Source organism: Schistocerca serialis, chromosome 1 (assembly GCF_023864345.2).
Source record: "Schistocerca serialis cubense isolate TAMUIC-IGC-003099 chromosome 1, iqSchSeri2.2, whole genome shotgun sequence".
Classification (NCBI taxonomy): Eukaryota; Metazoa; Arthropoda; class Insecta; order Orthoptera; family Acrididae; genus Schistocerca; species Schistocerca serialis.
The window spans coordinates 1,146,375,791-1,146,397,292 of NC_064638.1; the positions used below are offsets into that span (position 1 = coordinate 1,146,375,791).

Consider the following 21,502-nt stretch of genomic DNA (forward strand, 5'->3'; position numbering starts at 1 on the left):
AAACAGAGTTAGTAGTAAAAAAGTAATAAGTTACCATGTCATGACCGCAGCTGATGTTTTACTGCACGAACAGTAGAAATGTTGTAAGTGATAAATTTCTTCTCTTTGATTATATTGCGGGGAGTGTCAGTGAGAACAAGTTTCGAAAAAGTTTGGAATTCCGTGCAAAGTTTGTCGTAAGTCGTTAAGTGCTCTCATTTTCGAATACTGGATGAATGTAGGCTGGGGAGTTTGCGTGCTGTGAGTTCCGCTGCCTCGGGAGAAACACAAAGATTCTGACTTTAATACTTGATTTCTTGTGTTACATGTTTAATAATACATTATACCTCTTCATGATTGGATCGTGACAGCACTTTAAATTTCTAAATTTGGTCACTGATTATATGAAACACTGAAAATTAATGTTGTTTCTCCTGGAATATATTAACAGGTAATCTGCTACTGGTACCATGCGACCATTTTTAGTCATGTAGAAGTGCACACACACTACTGGTGCATGTAGGATGTTATAACTATGTTTTTACGATCTGAAGATGATGATTGTTCAGCAGTGGACAATGTATCTTGTGATCAAGACAAATAAAATTTATTCAGATGAAAAGACGTCGCTTTTGTGTCTGTAACAAGAAGAATTTGGGATCACAGTGACCTCATCGTCGCCTCTGCCGCTTTATTTAAATTCCGTAACCCGTATATTTTGTATTACACCGAGTCACATCAGCCACTAGACTACATCTGGACACGGGAACCAGGAAGTAATATAGTGTCAGGGATCACAGTTTTGGGCTGCACGATCCAGCTAATCTCGTCGTACTGGACAGCGCCGCGCAGTCACTGCACACGTGGCAGTCCGGATGGCGAATACCTGCGATCTGAGGCCTCACCTAGATGCACCCATCCGCCCCTCGGTCGACAGTCCAATGACGCGACGCAGTGCTTGTGTAGGCGTACCTGCCCGTGTGGTACGTTTCACTGAGCAGCCACAGGGTGGTGGTGTTGTCTACGTGTACTTGTCCGTCTCCGAGCAAGCACTTGTCGGGCACGTAGCCGAGGTGTGGTACACGCCGGCGAGCGGGCGCCTAGGTGTACTTGTCAATGTGGTACATGTCGCCGAGCAGGCGCTGGATGGGGATGTCGCCGATGGTGTCCTTGAAGAAGAGCCGCTCGACCGTGGACTGTCGCACGGCGCGCAGGCTGGGCAGCAGCAGCAGCAGCCGGCCGAAGCGCGTGGGCTGCCGCGGGTAGCGGCTGCGCACGTAGTCGCCCAGGATGCACTGCGCCTGGTCCTGCAGCATCTCCACCGGCTGCACGTCGCACAGCCCCGCCGTCTCTGCAACCGCGGAAGCCGAACGTGGCCGACCACAAGAGAAGACGAGACGAGCTTCTGATAGAACTTGCCCCCCTTCTTGCGGTGGTGTACCGAAGGCCTCTAGAAGAGCGTAGCGTTCCAAAGGATTGGAAAAGGGCACATCTACATCCATACTCCGCAAGCCACCTGACGGTGTGTGGCGGAGGGTACCTTGAGTACCTCTATCGGTTATCCCTTCTATTCCAGTCTCGTATCGTTCGTGGAAAGAAGGATTGTCGGTATGCCTCTGTGTGGGCTCTAATCTCTCTAATTTTATCCTCATGGTCTCTTCTCGAGATGTATGTAGGAGGGAGCAATATACAGCTTGACTCCTCGGTGAAGGTATGTTCTCGAAACTTTGACAAAAGCCCGTGCCGAGCTACTGAGCGTCTCTCCTGCAGAGTCTTCCACTGGAGTTTATCTATCATCTCCGTAACGCTTGCGCGATTACTAAATGATCCTGCTGCTCTCCGCTGGATCTTCTCTATCTCTTCTATCAACCCTATCTGGTACGGATCCCACACCGGTGAACAGTATTCAAGCAGTGGGCGAACAAGTGTACTGTAACCTACTTCCTCTGTTTTTGGACCGAATTTCCTTGGGATTCTTCCAATGAATCTCAGTCTGGCATCTGCTTTACCGACGATTAATTTTATATGGTCATTCTATTTTACATCACTCCTAATGCCTACTCCCAGATAATTTATGGAATTAACTGCTTCCAGTTGCTGACCTGCTATGTTGTAGCTAAATGATAAAGGATCTTTCTTTATATGTATTCGCAGCATATTACACTTGTCTATATTGAGATTCAATTGCCATTCCCTGCACCATGCGTCAGTTGTTGCAGATCCTCCTGCATTTCAGTACAATTTTCCATTGTTACATCCTCTTGATATACTACAGCATCATCGGCAAAAAGCCTCAATGAACTTCCGATGTTATCCAGAAGGTCATTTATATATATTGTGAATAGCAACGGTCCTACGACACTCCCCTGCGGCACACCTAAAATCACTCTTACTTCGGAAGACTTCTCTCCATTGAGAATGACATGCTGCGTTCTGTTATCTAGGAACTCTTCAATCCAATCACAAAACTGGTCTGATAGTCCATATGTTCTTACTTTGTTCATTAAACGTCTGTGGGGAAATGTATCAAACGTCTTGCGGAAGTCAAGAAACACGGCACCTACCTGGGAACCCGTGTCTATGGCCCTGTGTGTCTCGCGGACGAATAGCGCGAGCTGCGTTTCACACGATCGTCTTTTTCGAAACCCATGCTGATTCCTACAGAGTAGATTTCTAGTCTCCACAAAAGTCATTATACTCGAATATAATACGTGTTCCAAAATTCTACATCTGATCGACGTTAGAAAAAATGGTTCAAATGGCTCTGAGCACTATGGGACTTAACATCTAGGTCATCAGTCCCCTAGAACTTGGAACTACTTAAACCTAACTAATCTAAGAACATCACACACATCCATGCCCGAGGCAGGATTCGAACCTGCGGCCGTAGCGGTCGCTCGGTTCCGGACTGAAGCGCCTAGAACCGCTCGGCCACAACGGCCGGCGATCGACGTTAGAGATATAGGTCTATAGTTCTGCATATCTGTTCGACGTCCCTTCTTGAAAACGGGGATGACCTGTGCTCTTTTCCAATCTTCTGGAACTCTACGCTCATGCATCATGCCAGTTTAAGTACGGTTGTGTTCCTGGGGGCGGTAAATGAATATTTGCTTGGTTTCTCATCAGAGATACTTTTCAAAAGCAACATGCTAAATGGAAAGACGAAGCTATCGCCCACTGATGCTCAAGAAACGAAAACTAAAGTTTTTTTTTTTTTTTTTAATTTCTTGTTGTGACTTTGAGGGTAGATGGTGTAGCGGTACCTGGCGTGAAGAGCACGACGGCCTTCATACAGCCGCACTCGCTGCCATCTGGCGACAGCTGCCGGAACCTGCCCATGATCTCCTGCAACACACAAGGGACGACTTCCGTAAGCCGCGTTTCCACGGCGGCGAATGGAGGCGGACACAGGCGAACGAGCATTCGCAGACAGTTCGCCAGCGTTCGCCACCATTCGCTTGTATCTGTGAACAAGCGTTTACACAAGCTGAAATAGAAGAGAACATCACAGAGCAAACATTGCGAGCCAGCCCTACGAACTGTTCTGTGGCGCTGATAATCCTTCACACAGATTTCACTAGTTACAGCCTCGATGCAAAACTTTGCTATTCCGAGTGGGTTTTTTGTACGATGAGTACACTGATTTTAATGAAGGAAGCAAAATGCCGTAGAAATTTACTTGTCTGAAATTGTACAGAAGCTGAAAGGCGCAGAGCTGGCGCACTTTACACTGAGTAGAACGTCCTGCTTTCCTTACCTTTATTCCAGAACTTTGTACATTTTTTTTGTTAAAAATGAAACTCCTCCAGCTATACTTAAGATTTTATATTTATTTGGCTACTAGTTTCGACGTTGCGTCAACGCCATCTTCAGGCCCGTACACTTTGATGAAATCAGTTGCGTATGGCTCAGTACTAGAAGTCCACTTCTTCAGGTTAGCCAGCTCAGTACTAGAAGTCCACTTCTAGTACTGAGCCACACACAACTGATTTCATCAAAGTGTACTGGCCTGAACATGGCGTTGACGAAACGTCGAAACTAGAAGCCAAATAAATATAAAATCTTAAGTACAGCTGGAGGAGTTTCATTTTTAATATATATTATACCAGCTGTGTCCAACCTTTATCCAATTTAAATACAGATGTACCAAGAAAAAGCATTGTACATATGGCGGTTGACGATTTTCTATGGCATCTCATTGTAATCGTAGGAGAAATGTAAGCAAGGTGTCGACAAATGCGGAGAAAAGGCGAGGGCTCAGAAGTTCCTGCGAGTCGCAAGGTGGGTAACCATGTTCTAGAGCACCAAAGGAACACCACTCAGTTGAAGTGGTGATCAACAAAGGTACGTGGGTGGCCGTACCCTTTGTCAATCCGGTAGAAAGGTTTGGGTTTGCTGAATGCCTGGAGAAAGCTACCTGTCGTCATGTTTAGTGCCTCCAGTGAAGCATTGACGAGGTGGTGTTGCGGCGTGTGGGTGTTTTTAGTGCTTAGAGTGTGATCCTCTTATTGTGCCTAAGGAAACGCTAAAAGCGGAAGGATATCAACACATTTTACAGCACAGTAGAAGGACAGTTTGGGGAGGTGGATTGTTTCTATCTGCGTGACAATGCATCGAGAGATAAAGCAGCAGCTGCTAGGCATTGGTTTGCGGACAATAATATTTCTGAAATGGACTGGCCTGCCCAGAGCCGTGATGTGATTCCATTCATGACTGGTGCAGGGGGCAAACATTTTCTTCTATGCTTCCATATAAGAATGAATTTCTTTAATTTCAACACCATTGTCATTATGTGGAAAACACGTGAGAAGAAAGAGAATACGTTTCCATAGTCGTTTTAAGAAGTTTGTTCTCGGAATTGGCAACTGGCGAGCTTAATATTATAACTCAAATGGCGAAATGAAGATTTGCCATGTAGATAAAGAAAAGAATCAACGGAGAAGTGCAGGGTAGAGCTTGTGCTCTGAGGATTCCGTACAAGCTTTATTATGTATAGAGATAGTAATTCATCTATAGATCTGATGAGTGCATCTGCGAGTATCAAAATATGGGACACTAATGGCCGTATCTTTTGACTTCATTCATTAAGATGTTTAAATTTTTCACACAGTCAAGGGTCCGCATACTTTAAGTTTGACATAAATTTCAACTTGATACTACTCCTTCCTGAGAAAAAAGGGTCTTAGCAGACGGTCACACAGACAGACAACAAAATTATCGTATAAAGATTCCGCTTTTAGCGACCGAGCTATGGAACACTAAAAAATGAGAAGGTAAACGTAAACACTGAACTAAAGAGATGAGGAAGGTTTTCGCGGAGTTGATGAGAAAAGTAACATATAGCGTTGACAAGAAGAAGAGACATGCTGATAGAAGACGATGATATCATTTAAGACATCAGGCCATAACTCTCGTCCTACTAGTGAAGATGGAACTGCAGAAGCTAAAAACTGTAGCCTAAGATACAGGTTGGAATACATGCAACGGGGGGCCTCATCGTTGGACACGGAAGGATGTCCTACTAACAAAAGTAAATGAATTGCTAAGAAAGACGGAAGCAAGATTATGGTTTAACGTCCCATCGGCGATGTCGTTAGAGACGGAGCACGTGCTCATAATGTTTAAAGGATGGGGAAGGAAATCGGCCCGTCCCCATTCAGACGAAGCATCCCGGTGTTTGCTGGCGCGATTCGGGGAAATCAAGGAAAAGCTAAATCAGGATGGCCGGACGCGGATTTGAGCCGTCGTCCTCCTGAAAACGAGTCCAGTGCGCTGTCCACTGCGCCTCCTCGCTCGGCAGTGACTCTATTACGTGTGTCCGTTCTAGATTAAATGTGCGACGATGTTCTCCATCTTACCTTGACTTCGAACGTAACACAGAAAAATTCATTACGAGAAATGTGTGTGAAGCGAGTTCATAGGAGACATTTTATTGTCCACCTAGATTTGCATTCATCTTTGAAAATTCTGACTCGTTTTGATTCCACATGACGCTTCTTCACACGTGCAGAGAAAAATATAACTAGGCGACATACAGCGAAGAGCCAAAGAAACTGGTACACCTGCCAAATACCGTGTAAACCGCGCGACCGCTAAAGTCGCAGGTTCGAATCCTGCCTCGGGCATGGATGTGTGTGATGTCCTTAGGTTGGTTAGGTTTAAGTAGTTCTAAGTTCTAGGGGACTGATGACCTCCGCTGTTAAGTCCCATAGTGCTCAGAGCCATTTGAGTCATTAATATCGTGTAGGGCCCCCGGCATGGGCTCGAATAATGTCTCAAGTAGTGCTGGAGGGAATAGAAGACATGAATCCTGCAGGATTGTCCATAAATCCGTAAGAGTACGAGGGGGTGGAGATCTCCTCTGAACAGCACATTGCAAGGCATTCCAGATATGATCAATAATGTTCATGTCTGGGGAGTTTGGTGGCCAGCGGTAGTGTTCAAACTCAGAATATTGTTCCTGGAGCCACTCTGTAGCAGTTCTGGACGTGTCGGGTGTCGCATTGTCTTGCTGGAATTGACCAAGTGCGACGGGACGCACAACGGACATGAATGGATACGGGTGATCAGACAGGACTATTCCGCAGTGTCACCTGTCAGAGTCGTATCTAGACGTATCAGGGGTCCCATATCACTCCCACTGGACACGCCTCACACCATTACAGAGCCTCCACCAGCCTCAACAGTTCACAGGTGATATGCAGGTTCCATGGATTCATCTGGTTGTCTCTGCACCCGTACACGCCCATCCGCTCGATACAACTTGAAACGAGACTCGTCCGACCAGGCAACATGTTTCCAGTCATCAACAGTCCAATGTCGGTGTTGACGGGCCCAGGCGAGGCGTAAAACTTTGTGTTGTGCAGTCATCAAGGGTACACGAGTGGGCCTTCGGCTCCGAAACCCCATGTCGATGATGTTTCGTTGAGTGGTTCGCACGCTGACACTTCTTGGTGGCCCACCATGGAACTCTACAGCAGTTCGCGGAAAGGTTGCACTTCTGTCACGTTGAACCATTCTCTTCAGTCGTCGTTGGTTCCGTTCTCGCAGGACCTTTTTCCGGCCACAGAGATGTCGGAGATTTGATGTTTTGCCGGATTCCTGATATTCACTGTACACTCGTGAAGTGGTCGTACGGAAAAATCCCCCCTTTATCGCTACTTCGGAGATGCTGTGTCCCATCGCTTGTGCGACGACTATAACACTACGTTCAAACTCACTTAAATCTTGATAACCTGCCATTGTAGCAGCAGTAGCCGATCTAACAACTGCGCCAGGCACTTGTTGTCTTATGTAGGCGTTGCCGACCGCAGCGCCGTATTCTGCCTGTTTACATAGCTCTGTATTTGAATATGCATGCCTATACCAGTTTCTTTGGCGCTTCAGTGTCTAATCTACGGTATCCAACGTTGCTATTATACATCTAAAATCACATTTACCAGACCGAACCTGGTTTTATCGGTTACAAGACTAATCCGTCCAATTTCAAAGCAACATTTACATTCTACGTCACAGAATAATACAGACGTTTGGTAGCATCTACGCTGTTGATGTAGGCCGAAAGGCAATTCCGGGTAGGTGACGTCTGCCACATTTGTCACTGGCAGATGTCTTATAATAGCAACACTGTGTATCGTAGATACTATGTCGGTCAGTAGTTTTCTTTTTTATTTATACAAGTGAAGATTGTTAATGTGAAACAGAAACTGGTCACAGTTTTTAGATGCGAATGCAGTCTACACAGTCAGTGAGATTTGCTAAAAAATAAGTTAGTTAGTTACGTGTTCCATTGATCAATCTCACGGTAACCGTTAAGATGTGGAACGTTTCAACTGCATAAGAAATGCACATATGAACGAAGGGCCTTTTTTCTTTAAAAAACTTTTAAATTTTTTATTACCTATTCCACTCCCTTAAATGGCAGAAAATGCCTATATTAAACCTATTGATTTCTTTATTCCTATTCAAGAGTTCATCTATGGTACGGAAGGAGTTGTCAAGGAGATATTATTTCAGTATATTTTTAAAACTGTTACTGCTGTCTGTCAGACATTATATTTCATCTGGTAATTTACAGAAAAATTTTACAGCAGCATAGTTTATCCCTTTCTGTGCCAAAGATAGGTTAAGTAGAGGAAAGTGTAAGTATTTCTTTCTTCTGCTACTATAATCATGAATATCACTGCTGTTAGTGGTCCATGTTGTTGAGAACAAATTTTATTACCGAGTAAATGTGCTGTGAGGCTGTTGTAAGAATTCCTAACCTTTTAAAGATATGCCTACAAAATATGCGGCTATGAGCCCCATACTTTATTCAGACCACTTTCTTTTGAGCAGTGTATACATTTCGCCTATGTGTTGTGTTACCCCAAAATAATATTGTGTGTGACATCAGACAGTGAAAGTATGCAAAGTATGTAAGCTAGCTAATTTCTGTATCCTCAAAATTAGCAATTATGTTGATTGCAAAAGTTTCCGAACCTAGTCGCATTAGGAGATCCAAAATATGAATATTCCAATTAAGATTCTCATCTATAGATACACGCAAAAACTTAGTATGCTCTACTCTGGCTACTGATTTCTGTTGACGTGTCATATTTATTGAAGGAACTGTATTCCTTGCAGTAGAAAATTGGATGTACTGAGTTTTTTCAAAGTTCACAGCAAGTCCATTCGCAGAAAACCAATCAATATTATTTGTGTCATTTTCTATTAGTTTCTTTAGTGGATTAATAATGATGCTTGTATCATCAACAAACAGTGTCAGTTTAGCTTCTTGTTTCAGATAAGGAGGGAGGTCATTCACATATATCAAGAACAGAATGGGACCCTTGATCGAACCCTATGGCACACCCAATGTAATTTCACCCCAGTTAGATGAAGTGGCAACCTTTCTTAAATCATTTAAACCATATAAAGAAACTTTTTGCTTTCTGTTCTGTAGATATGACTTAAACCACTCTTATGCTGTTCCATTTATACCATACAATTGTAATTTATGTAATATATTGTCACGCTTCAAACAATCAAACGCTTTGGATAAGTCACAGAAAATTTCTATTGGTGACATTTTACTGTTTAAAGACTTTCTTATGTGGGCAGTGAAATTGAATACTGCTGTCTCAGTGGAACAGCATTTTTGAAATCCACACTGTGGTTTACTAAGTATTCCATTACTGCCGAGATGGCTAAACACTCTTGAGTACATTAGTTTCTTGACAATTTTTGAAAATGCTGCGAGCAAGGACAAAAATGGTTCAAATGGCTCTGAGCACTATGGGACTCAACATCTGAGGTCATAAGTCCCCTAGAACTTAGAACTACTTAAACCTAACTAACCTAAGGACATCACACACATCCATGCCCGAGGCAGGATTCGAACCTGCGACCGTAGCAGTCACGCGGTTCCGGACTGAAGTGCCTAGAAGCGCACGGCCACCGCGGCCGGCTGCGAGTAAGGACACTGGCAGGTAATTATTGACATCTGTGGTGTTTCCTTTTTTGTAAAGAGGCTTGACAATGGCATATTTTAACCTCTCTGGGAAAATACCTTAAGTTAGTGATGTATTACAGATGTGACTCGCAACGTCAGCTGTAACTGCTCCACATTATTTTAATAACTTATTAGAGATGTCATCTACTCCAACAGAACATTCATTTTTTCAAAGATTTAATGAATCTTCTTTTTTCACAAGGGTTTGTTAGATGAAAATTAATCTGACTAGGATTTCTTAAAACTGATTCTTCCATGTATTGCTCGGCTTTTTCTTTTGAGCTATTCTCACCAATTTTTTCACCTGGACTTAAGAAGTGGTTGTTAAATACATTAGCTACTTGTGTGCTGTAGGTTAACATGGTCTCATTCTCTTTATTAGTAATACTACCTACCCCACTGGTTACGTTTCGTGTCTCTCTTCTAACAACATCCCATCCAGTTTGATTTTATTGCCCTAGTTATTAATAGCATTTGTAATCTACATATTTTTTGTGATTCTTGAGTTTCTCCCGGCGTATTTGATAATCAAAATATCCACGGGTGTACTGCCGGTCTACAGTGTCCAACGGGCACAATACTTCGGCGATCATATATGTCGCCATCATCAGGTGAACTGACGGACTGAGCTCCTGTGAACGTGCCGGCACGGAGATCCGTACGCTATGGCTGCTCAGAGGGAACTGGGTTCGGTCGCGGCGGCGGCCGATTTAAATACCCTCCGCCCGCGGCGCGCTCCCTCCGCTGTCCGCGCCCTGCGCCACGGTCGCGCGGTGGAACAGATTGCGACGGCGTCTGAGATGACGTTGGAGTGATGGCTCTGTCCGCCGTGGTCGTCACAACTATACGTTTGCTATATTTACTCTTGATTAACCCAATCGCTGGTTCCCAAGCCTTGCTAATATTATATCCACAGTCACGGTTTATGAGGTCGTCATTGGTGCGAATTTCGATGGACTCTGTAACAACGCTGTCGAAGTATCTCGACGTCTGTACCAGAATCCTCGTGCGTTCATACTCCATAGCGTGATTTTCCGACAAACAATGTTCAGCAACCGCCGATTTGCTCGGATACATCAGTCGAGTGTGCCTCTGGTGTTCAAGGCATCGATCCTCGACGGTACGCATCGTCTGACCAATATACGACTTGCAACATTGACACGGAATCTGGTACACGCCGGCCTTCCTCAAACCGAGGTCATCTTTGGCGCTCCCCACCAGTGCACGAGTTTTATTCGGAGGACTAAACACAGTTCCGACCCGGTGTTTCTTCAAAATGCGGGCGATTTTTCCTGAGAGTGCGCCTGTATATGGAATAAACGCAGTGCCTACCTCCTCCCTCGTGATACCATCCATTTCCACAGGTTGTGCTGTAGTGGTTGGGCGGAGAGCACGTTGAATCTGCCACTCTGAGTACCCATTTTTTCGAAATACAGTTCTCAGATGTTCCAATTCCTGGGGTAGACTCTCTGCGTCAGAGATAGTGCGCGCCCTATGTACTAGAGTTTTAAGTACCCCATTCCTCTGTGAAGGGTGGTGGCAGCTGTCTGCGTGCAAATACAGATCAGTGTGCGTTGTCTTCCGATACACCCCATGGCCTAGGGTGCCGTCAGCTCTTCTCTTGACCAAGACGTCAAGGAAAGGTGATTTACCCTCCGTTTCAGTCTCCATAGTGAATTTGATGTTGGGTGTATGGAATTTAGATGTGTAAGGAAGTCAAGGAGTTTATCCATACCATGTGGCCAGATGACGAACGTGTCGTCCATGTAACGGAAAAAGCAAGTAGGTTTCCATTCGGATGACGACAGGGCTTCCTCCTCGAAGTTCTCCATGTACAAATTCGCTACCACCGGTGAGAGTGGGCTACCCATGGCGACTCCCTCCGTTTGTTCGTCGTGTTCAAAAAGGAGTGTAAATTTATCAAGAAATATGTTACATTTATCATTGGCATTGGGCTCATTATAAGCATGTCCACAGTTAACATTTCTTAAACGCTCTCTGAAGTGTTCGATAGATACCGGGTTGAGCAGCCTTACACTTTTACTTAATGGTTTCTGAACTGTACACCCTGCTAAGTTTTGTGACTTAATCAGTTGTGCATCATAGTCTGATAACCCATTTAGCACAGGGAAAGCATGTGTTAGTTTTACATCCTCTTGCCATACAAATACAGTATCTATTAGAGGGCTACTGTCTTGAGCTATACTTGCAGGGAAACTGATGACTGATTCTAAGTTATATGTCATTAATAACACTTCTAGTTCACTTTTCCTATAAGAATTGCTTAAAAAATTTACACTGAAATCACCGTAGATTCTTTTTTTCTGACAGACAGCATAATAGGGAGTCAAACTTTTATTTATAAATAGCTCCGAATCTCCTAATGGGGACCCGTACGCTGCTGGTAATATCAACACTACTTTACCTAGCTGTAGTTCACATGAACAAACTTCAAAGTGTTGATCAACACAAAATTTGCTTACTTCTACAGTTTCGTATTTATGCCCTTGTTTTGCGTAAATGGCAACTCCTCCTTTATCTATGGTAGATCTGCAAGTGTAAAATGCTAAATTATACCCATTTATACTGACACTTTCCATCCCCACAGTTAGATGGTGTTCAGGGAGACAGAGTATATCAGTTTCATTATTATTTTTGAGATCCTCTACTTTATTTTTTATTCCACTGATATTTTGATGAAGTAAATTGATACTACCCTTTGCTCTATCTTAATTTACTGTACATGAAGCTTCTTTTACTCTAAGTGAGTGTGGATTTTCTCCGAAGGCAACGTTTCAGTTTTGTCAAACTCACTATTACCGCCTACCTGGATGGTCTTGATCTCGATGTTGGTGGCGGCGTCGTCTTGCGGCAGGCGGTCGCGCGCCTTGGAGCAGCCGAAGAGCGCCGACAGGTCCCACGGGATTGACCACTGCGCCAGGTGCAGCAGGAACAGCTCCTTCCACGACTCCTGCAGCAGCAGCAGCTGCCGGCACGCCCACACAGCGCTCTAGTACCAGTCAGGACAACTAGAGTTGCTGCTAAGGCTAAAATTAAGGGACGTACCGCAGGGCACTGTTTTTGGCCCACTGATTTTATCAGCGTGTTCTGAAATTGTATCGATGAACTTCGTTGTACACTAGAGGCAACTACGAAATCTTTAGAGTAACCGAAAATGAGGACTGACGCTTTGATTACGTGTCCCAAAACTCACTTGAGTCCTACCTTCTTAATGTGCAAGCAAGTAAGATGAGAGATTGTGGCAGGATATACTGCGGCCTGCAGAAAAGGACACACTACGGGTAGTGAGTGTTTAGAAGTTAGACCCGCCGAGGACACGAGAAATGGCCCAGTCGGCTGAGGCTGCGCAGCGTGGTGGGGGCTACGCACCTGGTCCCTCTTGGAGAGCGTCTGGAAGGGTGCGAGGCAGCGGACCCACCGCACCGCCATGAACAGCAGCCGCGCCGTCGTCTCCTGCAACAGCGAACACGCACTATTAGATAGCCTTGAAAGGTACCAAACGACTGGAAAAAAGCGCAGGTCATTCCCGTTTTTAAGAAAAGCCGTAAGACAGGTCCACACAATCACAGACCTACGTCGTTGACGTCAGTCTGTTGTAGAATTATGGAACATGTTTTATGCTCAATAATTATTACGTTCTTGGAAAATGAACAGCTCCTCTATAAAAATCAACATGGAATCCGCATACAGATATCCTGCAAAACTCAACTCGCTCTCTTCCTCCGTGAGGAACATTCGCTTCAGAACTGTTCCAGAGATTCGACAGGCAGTAGACCGCTCCATTCGCACCATCAACAGAACAGGCTCTGCTAACGGTATAATACGCCTTACACATCACTGGCAACGGGTTCTACACAATGCTGGTGACTACTTCGAAGGACAGTAACAGGTGCAAACATGTAACTCTTTTGTATCGGTTGTGAATAAGTAGTTGCCATTATTTAAGTTCCAACCCTCGTATTACCATTATGACCACATGAAGCCAAGTCCCGGAAAGATGCAGGTACGTGCCTTTCATCTGAATAACCAGGACGCCAGGACGAAGTTAAGCACTACTTGGAGAGGGCAGCAACTACTCTACTGGCCATTAAAATTGCTACACCACGAAGATGACGTGCTACAGACGAGAAATTTAACCGACAGAAAGAAGATGCTGTGATATGCAAATGATCAGCTTTGCAGAGCATTCACACGAGGTTGGCGCCGGTGGCGACACCTACAACGTCCTGACATGAGGAAAGATTCCAATCGATTTCTAATACACAAACAGCAGCTGACCGGCGTTGCCTGGTGAAACGTTGTTGTGATGCCTCGTGTAAGGAGGAGAAATGCGTACCATCACGTTTCCGACTTTGATAAAGGACGGATTGTAGCCTCTCGAGATTGCGATTTATCGTATCGCGACATTGCTGCTCGCGTAGGTCGAGATCCAATGACTGTTAACAGAATATGGAATCAGTGGGTTCAGGAGGGTAATACGGAACGCCGTGCTGGATCCCAACAGCCTCGTATCACTAGCAGTGGAGATGACAGGCATCTTACCCGCATGGCTGTAACGGATCGTGCAGCCACGTCGCGATCGCTGAGTCAACAGATGTGGACGTTTGCAAGACAACAACCATCTCCACGAACAATTCGACGACGTTTGCAGCAGCATGGACTATCAGCTCGGAGACCAAGTCTGCGGTTACCCTTGACGCTGCATCACAGACCGGAGCGCTTGCGATGGTGTACTCAACGACAATCCTGGGTGCACGAGTGGCAAAACGTCATTTTTTCGAATGAATCCAGGTTCTGTTTACAGCATCATGATGGTCGCATCCGAGTTTGGCGACATCGCGGTGAACGCACATTGAAAGCGTGTATTCGTCATCGCCGTACTGGCGTATCACCCGGCCTGATGGTATGGGGTGCCATTGGTTACACGTCTCGGTCACCTCTTGTTGGCACTGACGGTACTTTGAACAGTGGACGTTACATTTCAGACGTGTTACGACCGTGGCTCTACCATTCATTCGATCCCAGCGAAACGCTACATTTCAGCAGGATAATGCACGACCGCATGTTGCAGGTCCTGTACGGGCCTTTCTGGATAGAGAATATGTTCGACTGCTGCCCTGGCCAGCACATTCTCCAGATCTCTCACCAATTGAAAACGTCTGGTCAATGGTGGCCGAGCAACTGGCTCGTCACAATACGCCAGTCACTACTCTCGATGAACTGTGGTATCGTGTTGAAGCTGCATGGGCAGCTGTACCTGTACACGCCATCCAAGCTCTGTTTGACTTAATGCCCAGGCGTATCAAGGCCGTTATTACGGCCAGAGGTGGTTGTTGTGGGTACTGATTTCTCAGGATCTATGCACCCAAATTGCGTGAATATGTAATCACACATCAGTTCTAGTATAATATATTTGTCCAATGAATACCCGTTTATCATCTGCATTTCTTCTTGGTGTAGCAATTTTAATGGTCAGTATTGTATTTCACTACGATACTTCAAAGTGCCTGCCAAGAAACAAAGCTAGAAGAATCTGCTCGGAACAACATCACCCGTAGACTGCCTGTCACCACCTGGGGCTCACAGCCAAACTTGCTCGGTACATCTGCCCTGCCACCTACGCTTCTCTGCAGCAGAATATGCGGCATCAGTTTTGCGAAACTGTAAACACATGCCAAACAGGTGGAGGCGGCGTCGAATGAGACTGAACGCATTGTGTCTCGCTGCCTGACGAGTAATCCCTGTCGACAACATTTCTCAAATAGTGCGTATAGCGCCAACTGACATCCGCAGAAAATTAGTCGCAGAAATGGAGAAAGGAAAGCAGGGAATCGCTCTCATACACACATTGTTCGGATATCAAGCACAGGGGCGTAGGTTGAGGTCGGGAAGGAGCTTCATGTGCGCAACAGCGGCAACTCTGCCAGCACCTGCAGCTATCCCGGAAGTCATTAACCGAAAGAGATGAGGGAAACATCAAAGAGGAACCCGCTACGGTTCTCCATCTGCCGTATTTGACATGAAAGGCACTAAACCGACTGAGGGCAGAAATGTCGCGATGCGAGGCGAACCTCATAAACTCGTGCTTCATCACCGAAAATGAGTGCTGTGCGTGTGGTGACCTGCAGGACGCACAACATAGCCCGGTCTGCAGAAACCTGCCATATCCTTGCATCACATATTATCTACGGAATGGCAATTATTGAACTATATGAAAAAAACGCAAATTAGTTACAAACTACAGCGTACACTCACTTTATTCAACACGTAAATGTAACTACAGATATTCGGATTTAGGTTATGAGATGTTCGATATGCCTGCCATCCTTGACGATGATGTCAGACGAAAAGCGAAATTCTGCAAGACCCGCTGAAGTGTCGGAACATCGATGCTCCCGATGCCCCCCTGAATGGCTGTTTTCAGTTCGGGAATTGTTCTAGGATAATTGCTCTACATCTTGTCTTTAATATAGCACCACAAAGATGAGTCACACGTTTTTAGATCCGGAGAATATGACGGCCAATAGAGACCAATTCCAGTGGCCTCTTAGTACCCCACAGCCAGAATGCGGTTTCCAAACTGCTCCTCCAGCACATAAAACACTCTCCTGCTTCGATGGGGTCGAACTCCGTCTTGCATGAACCACACTTTGCCGGAATCGGGGTCACTTTGGACAACGGCGATGAAATCATCCTCCAAAACCTTCAAGTACCGTTCGGTAGTCACCGTGCAATCAAGGAATATTGCACCGATTGTTCCGTGACTGTACATTGCACACCACACAGCCACTCGTTGAGGGTGAAGAGACTTCTCGATCGCGAAATGCGGATTCTCAGTCCCCCAAATGCCCCAATTTTGCTTATTGAGGAACCCATCCAAATGAAAGTGGGCTTCGTCGCTAAATGCGCATACTAATTCCCATCATGCCCTGCGGCCAACCCTGCAGTGTGAACGTCCTAACGCAAACCGTTCAGAAGTTATGACGATTTCATTTCATGTAGTTCAGTAATTGTCTCCTGTATATACAGCAAGTGTCAAGGCCATCAAGACAGCGAAATTCTGGAGCTTACGGTCCATCTATTTCTAACAGAAAATCGGCAGTGCCTGGAGGAATTTTGTTATTATTTTTCTTATTTTGTATTACCTAAGTCTTGGGCACACAAAATGAAAATAAATAAACACAACAAACAAATCGCAAAAAATCTAGATGACTATTAAAAAAGCAAGGGAAGATTTTTGGTAAATGACGATAAAATGAAATTCGCGAGGGCAGGAAAAAATTACAAGAAAAAAGGTGGGAAACCCTTCAGATTGATAGCCCCGTATTTGAAGAAGTAGATGAGTTTAAATGTCTGGGGGTTGTAATACACAACGGAAGTGACGAGAAACAAGAAAGAGAAGCGAGGATCGAAACGGCATCCGGAGTTTCATACTCAATGAACTATTGTTTTTTTTTCCTAGGGGAACCAAAATAAGGATATATAAAAGTAAGATGTGACCAGTGTTACTATGTGGAGCAGAAATATGGAGAATAGATAAGTATAGAATGAAAGATATAGGTAGAAATGATAATTAATCGAAACCCTCAGCTGCCAACAGATGTTGTTGATATACCTCACTACCAGTGTGCGCACTTGCACAGAAGAAGGTCAATGGCCGGGCAAAAGCTACCCGGTCATTGACCTCCTTCTGTGCGAATGCGCACACTTTGCCCGAACTATTACGGGAATCTTCACCTCAGTTGCCGCGAGTAATGAGTGAATGGGCAAATATCCTTTAGGAACATTACGAATGTAGGTTGTGGACAGTTGAGAATGTGGGTCTCACGGGAAGCGTGCAAGGGATAAGTCCCTGCAGTCCGCTTTCCTCTGTGCCCTCGGTGGCTCAGATGGATAGAGCGTCTACCATGTAAGCAGGAGATCCCGGGCTCGAATCCCGGTCGGGGCACCCATTTTCAGCTGTCCCCATTGAGGTATATCAACAACACCTGTTGGCAGCTGAGGGTTTTGATTAATTATCATTTCTTTCTAGAGAAGCTGCATGGTCATCATTGGTATCTGTTCTTTCGGAACAGTTACCATCTTCATAAAGATATTGGTCTTTGGAAACGAAATCCTGCGAAAGATGTTTGCACCAATTTATGAGGGGGGAGAATGGTGAGGACGAAAGAACTAGGAGCTGAGGGAGACATGTGAAGAAGCAGATGTTGTTGGGGAATAGCGGGACGCTGATAAAGATGAGTCGCCCTCGTCCATAGAAGAGAGGAGGGATCGAGTTTGAGAGAAGTGTCACGGATGAAACCGGAAGGACGAAGACCTTTAGGCAGATCGAAAATAAGCTGGAGAGACCAGGTGGGCGAAGAGAATCTTGAGATTCTTGGAGTAAGGGAAGCAGATGTCAGGGACAGGACGTTGCGGGGGAGGCTGTCTGACGGTGCAGTTTGAGGGGCCAGGAGGGTGAGCGTAACGAAGTTATTTTCCAGAAGATAACTGTGGAATCTGTAGATGGATTTATTTTCTCTTTATTTTTATTTATTTATTTAATCTTATAATATAGGAACAGGGTTTCAGACGCATTGTGTTTTCTACATCATAATTGCCTAAAAACTGACAATAATTTTAATATGACAAACAAGAATAAAATAGCACTAATAAAATTAAAAATGATTTCACTGTATATAGAGACAATTTGAATAAATGGAACTGACAAAGAACTAAGAAACGTAATACTAGCAGTACTTCTACTATTGCTTCCGCTGCTGCTGCCACTATAATAATAATAATAATAATAAATAGTTATAATGGCAGTTACAAAATGTATTTATAAGTGTACAAAAGCGACAGCGAGCTGTGAGCACTAGCTGAGAGCAATGTGTGATGAGGAAGGTTTGGCTAGAAAGAAGGATGTGATGGGGTGATGATGAGTGAGTAGGAGCACAAAGCTAGACATTACTGTCGCTTCAGTAGGTACGTAATTAGCTGTCTTTTGAAGCTGGAGATGTTATTGAGTTCTCTGATATAATGAGGGAGGTCATTATAGAAAATGGTTCCAGTTACTGAAAAAGACTTCGAAAAAGTGGCTGAGCGATGGAGTGGGACAGACAGGATTTCGCTCTGATGGGGACTGGTGTTTCTGACGTGTTGCTCAGATAAGAGCGTTGAGTTGGAGGAGAGACATGAGGGACAGTGTACGTTGATAAGGCAGTAGGGAAAACAGAGTGTACGGGAAGTTGTACGGTGTCTGCACCCAGCCGTGCGTAAAATTGCCAAAGAGTCCAACGTCACAGGCGTTCATAAGCAGCTCCACACAGCGTGACCTTTCATCAGAAAGACACTGTACCATAACATAGCTGTAATTGCAACTGGAAGTATTAGCATTTACACATGTTACTTTTTCAAGTCAAAAGGGAAGAGAGTTTTTATATTTTTGTAGGGCACGGGAAGTTGATGATGTCTTCTAGCACACTGAAAGTGCGTGCTCAGTGAAATTTTGATTTTCGTCTGTTAATTTTAACGTGGAAGACGTTCCCGATATTTCGGGCTAATGAGAGTAGAATGATTAATAGGACGGTTTGGGTTTTGGATGGGTTGATCTTTCACTCAGTATTCTGAGCCAATTTCGATAGTGCTCAGAGTTCAGTATTACAATTCTCGATAGCTGTCGTCAGATTTATTGGTTTTGCAGTTAGACACAACTGCACTTCATCAGCATACCTGTAGCACACACAGTAGGACAAAACAGACGACACGTCATTGACATACAGTGGAAAACTTGTAGGACCTGATTCCGAACCCTCGGGGACGGGTTACTCCATCTACCTCCATTAGGACTTTACGGTAGCGGACGTGATGAAATGCGTTTACGTAAAAATACGCTACTGGCCATTAAAATTGCTACACCAAGAAGAAATGCAGATGATAAACGAGTATTCATTGGACAAATATATTATACTAGAACTGACATGTGATTACATTTTCACGAAATTTGGGTGCATAGATCCTGAGAAATCAGTACCCCCAACAATCACCTCTGGCCGTAATAACGGCGTTCATACGCCTGGCATTGAGTGAAACAGAGCTTGGAAGGCGTGTACAGGTACAGCTGCCCATGCAGCTTCAACACGATACCACAGTTCATCAAGAGTAGTGACTGGCGTATTGTGACGAGCCAGTTGCTCGGCCACCATTGACCAGACGTTTTCAATTGGTGAAAGATCTGGAGAATGTGCTGGGCAGGGCAGCAGTCGAACATTTTCTCTATCCAGAAAGGCCCGTACAGGACCTGCAACATGCGGTCGTGCATTATCCTGCTGAAATGTAGGGTTTCGCTGGGATCGATGAAAGGTAGAGCCACGGGTCGTCACACATCTGACATGTAACGACCACTGTTCAAAGTGCCGTCAATGCGAACAAGAGGTGACCGAGACGTGTAACCAATGGCAACCCACAACATCACGCCGGGTGATACGCCAGTATGGCGACGACGAATACACGCTTACAATGTGCGTTCACCGCGATGTCGCCAAACATGGATGCGACTATCATGATGCCGTAAACAGAACCTGGATTCATCGGAAAAAAATGACGTTTTGCCATTCGTGCACCTAGGTTCGCCGTTGAGTACACCATCGCAGGCGCTCCGGTCTGTAATGCATCGTCAAGGGTAGCCGCAGACATGGTCTCCGAGCTGACAGTCCATGTTGCTGCAAAAGTCGTCGAACTGTTGGTGCAGATGGTTCTTGTCTTGCAAACGTCCCCATCTGTCGACTCAGGGATAGAGACGTGGCTGCACGATCTGTTACAGCCATGCGGATAAGATGCCTGTCATCTCGACTGCTAGTGATACGAGGCCGTTGGGATCCTGCACGGCGTTCTGTATTACCCTCCTGAATCCACCGATTCCATATTCTGTTAACAGTCATTGGCTCTCGACCAACACGAGCAGCAATGTCGCGATACGTTAAACCGCAATCGCGATAGGCTACAATCCGACCTTTATCAAAGTCGGAAACGTGATGGTACCCATTTCTCCTCCTTACACGAGGCATCACAACAACGTTTCACCAGGCAACGCCGGTCAACTGCTGTTTGTGTATGAGAAATGGGTTGGAAACTTTCCTGATGTCAGCACGTTGTAGGTGTCGCCACCGGCACCAACCTTGTGTGAATGCTCTGAAAAGCCAATCATTTGCATATCACAGCATCTTCCTTCCTGTCGGTTAAATTTCGCGACTGTAGCACGTGATCTTCGTGGTGTAGCAATTTTAATGGCCATTAGTGTATAAACGCTTGTACAGTCGAGACAGCGTAAGGACAGCTGAAACGGCTGCCGCCGGGATGATCACCGTCTGTGGAGCCCCGACAAGGCTGAGGCGTTGCCGTATAACCGTTTACAAAATCGAGCTACGTGATTTGTTGAGGTAAGCGTGCCCAATCCACTGCAACTGTCGGAGATCTTCTTACGCCGCCGCGACTATAGTGAAATGTCTTTTCTGGAGGGTGGGTGGGAGTGTGTAACGAACAGCCCCCCCCCCTCCCCCTCCGGGAGAGTGACTGGAGAGGCAGCTGCGCGGGCCAGCGGCAGTGACTACTGGTGGACACAGCTGGGGCGTGCTGGCGCATGCGCAGAGCGGCCCGCGGGTTGACTTGTTGGCGGCGCGGCCAATCACCTGCAGCACCTCCCACGTCGGGGACAGCGCCAGCGCCGCCGCCGGGCCCGCCCCCGCCGCCGCCCCCGCGCCACCGCCTCCGCCCCCGACGGCCGCGGCCTCGCCCGCCGCCGACTTGGCGTGCTGGCTCCAGATGTACTCCTGCACAAGCAACAACCCGCTCAGTCGCACCTCTGCACTCGACACCGCCGCAGGTCGGCGCGTAAGTTCGTACAGTTTTTCCATAACATCGGTAAACACAATAGATACACGTAACGGAGACTTTGACATCAATAAAACATTCTGCTTCAACCTTTACAACAGTCTGACAACGATGGGGAAACTTTTCGATTCCGCGACT

General features: G+C 45.6%; 1 protein-coding gene across 1 annotated transcript in view; it reads right to left on the reverse strand.

Annotated features, from left to right (window-relative positions):
• Positions 1 to 1,079: 1,079 nt before the first annotated feature.
• Positions 1,080 to 21,502, reverse strand: part of LOC126456052 (protein dissatisfaction) — a 63,694-nt gene continuing 43,271 nt past the window's right edge. Inside the window, exons 4-8 of the mRNA XM_050091810.1 lie at positions 21,163 to 21,214; positions 12,863 to 12,946; positions 12,300 to 12,458; positions 3,243 to 3,324; positions 1,080 to 1,330 (exon numbers count right to left, since the gene is read on the reverse strand). Of these exons, the coding sequence (XP_049947767.1) occupies positions 1,080 to 1,330; positions 3,243 to 3,324; positions 12,300 to 12,458; positions 12,863 to 12,946; positions 21,163 to 21,214 (628 nt within the window). The remainder of the gene's footprint in view (positions 1,331 to 3,242; positions 3,325 to 12,299; positions 12,459 to 12,862; positions 12,947 to 21,162; positions 21,215 to 21,502) is intronic.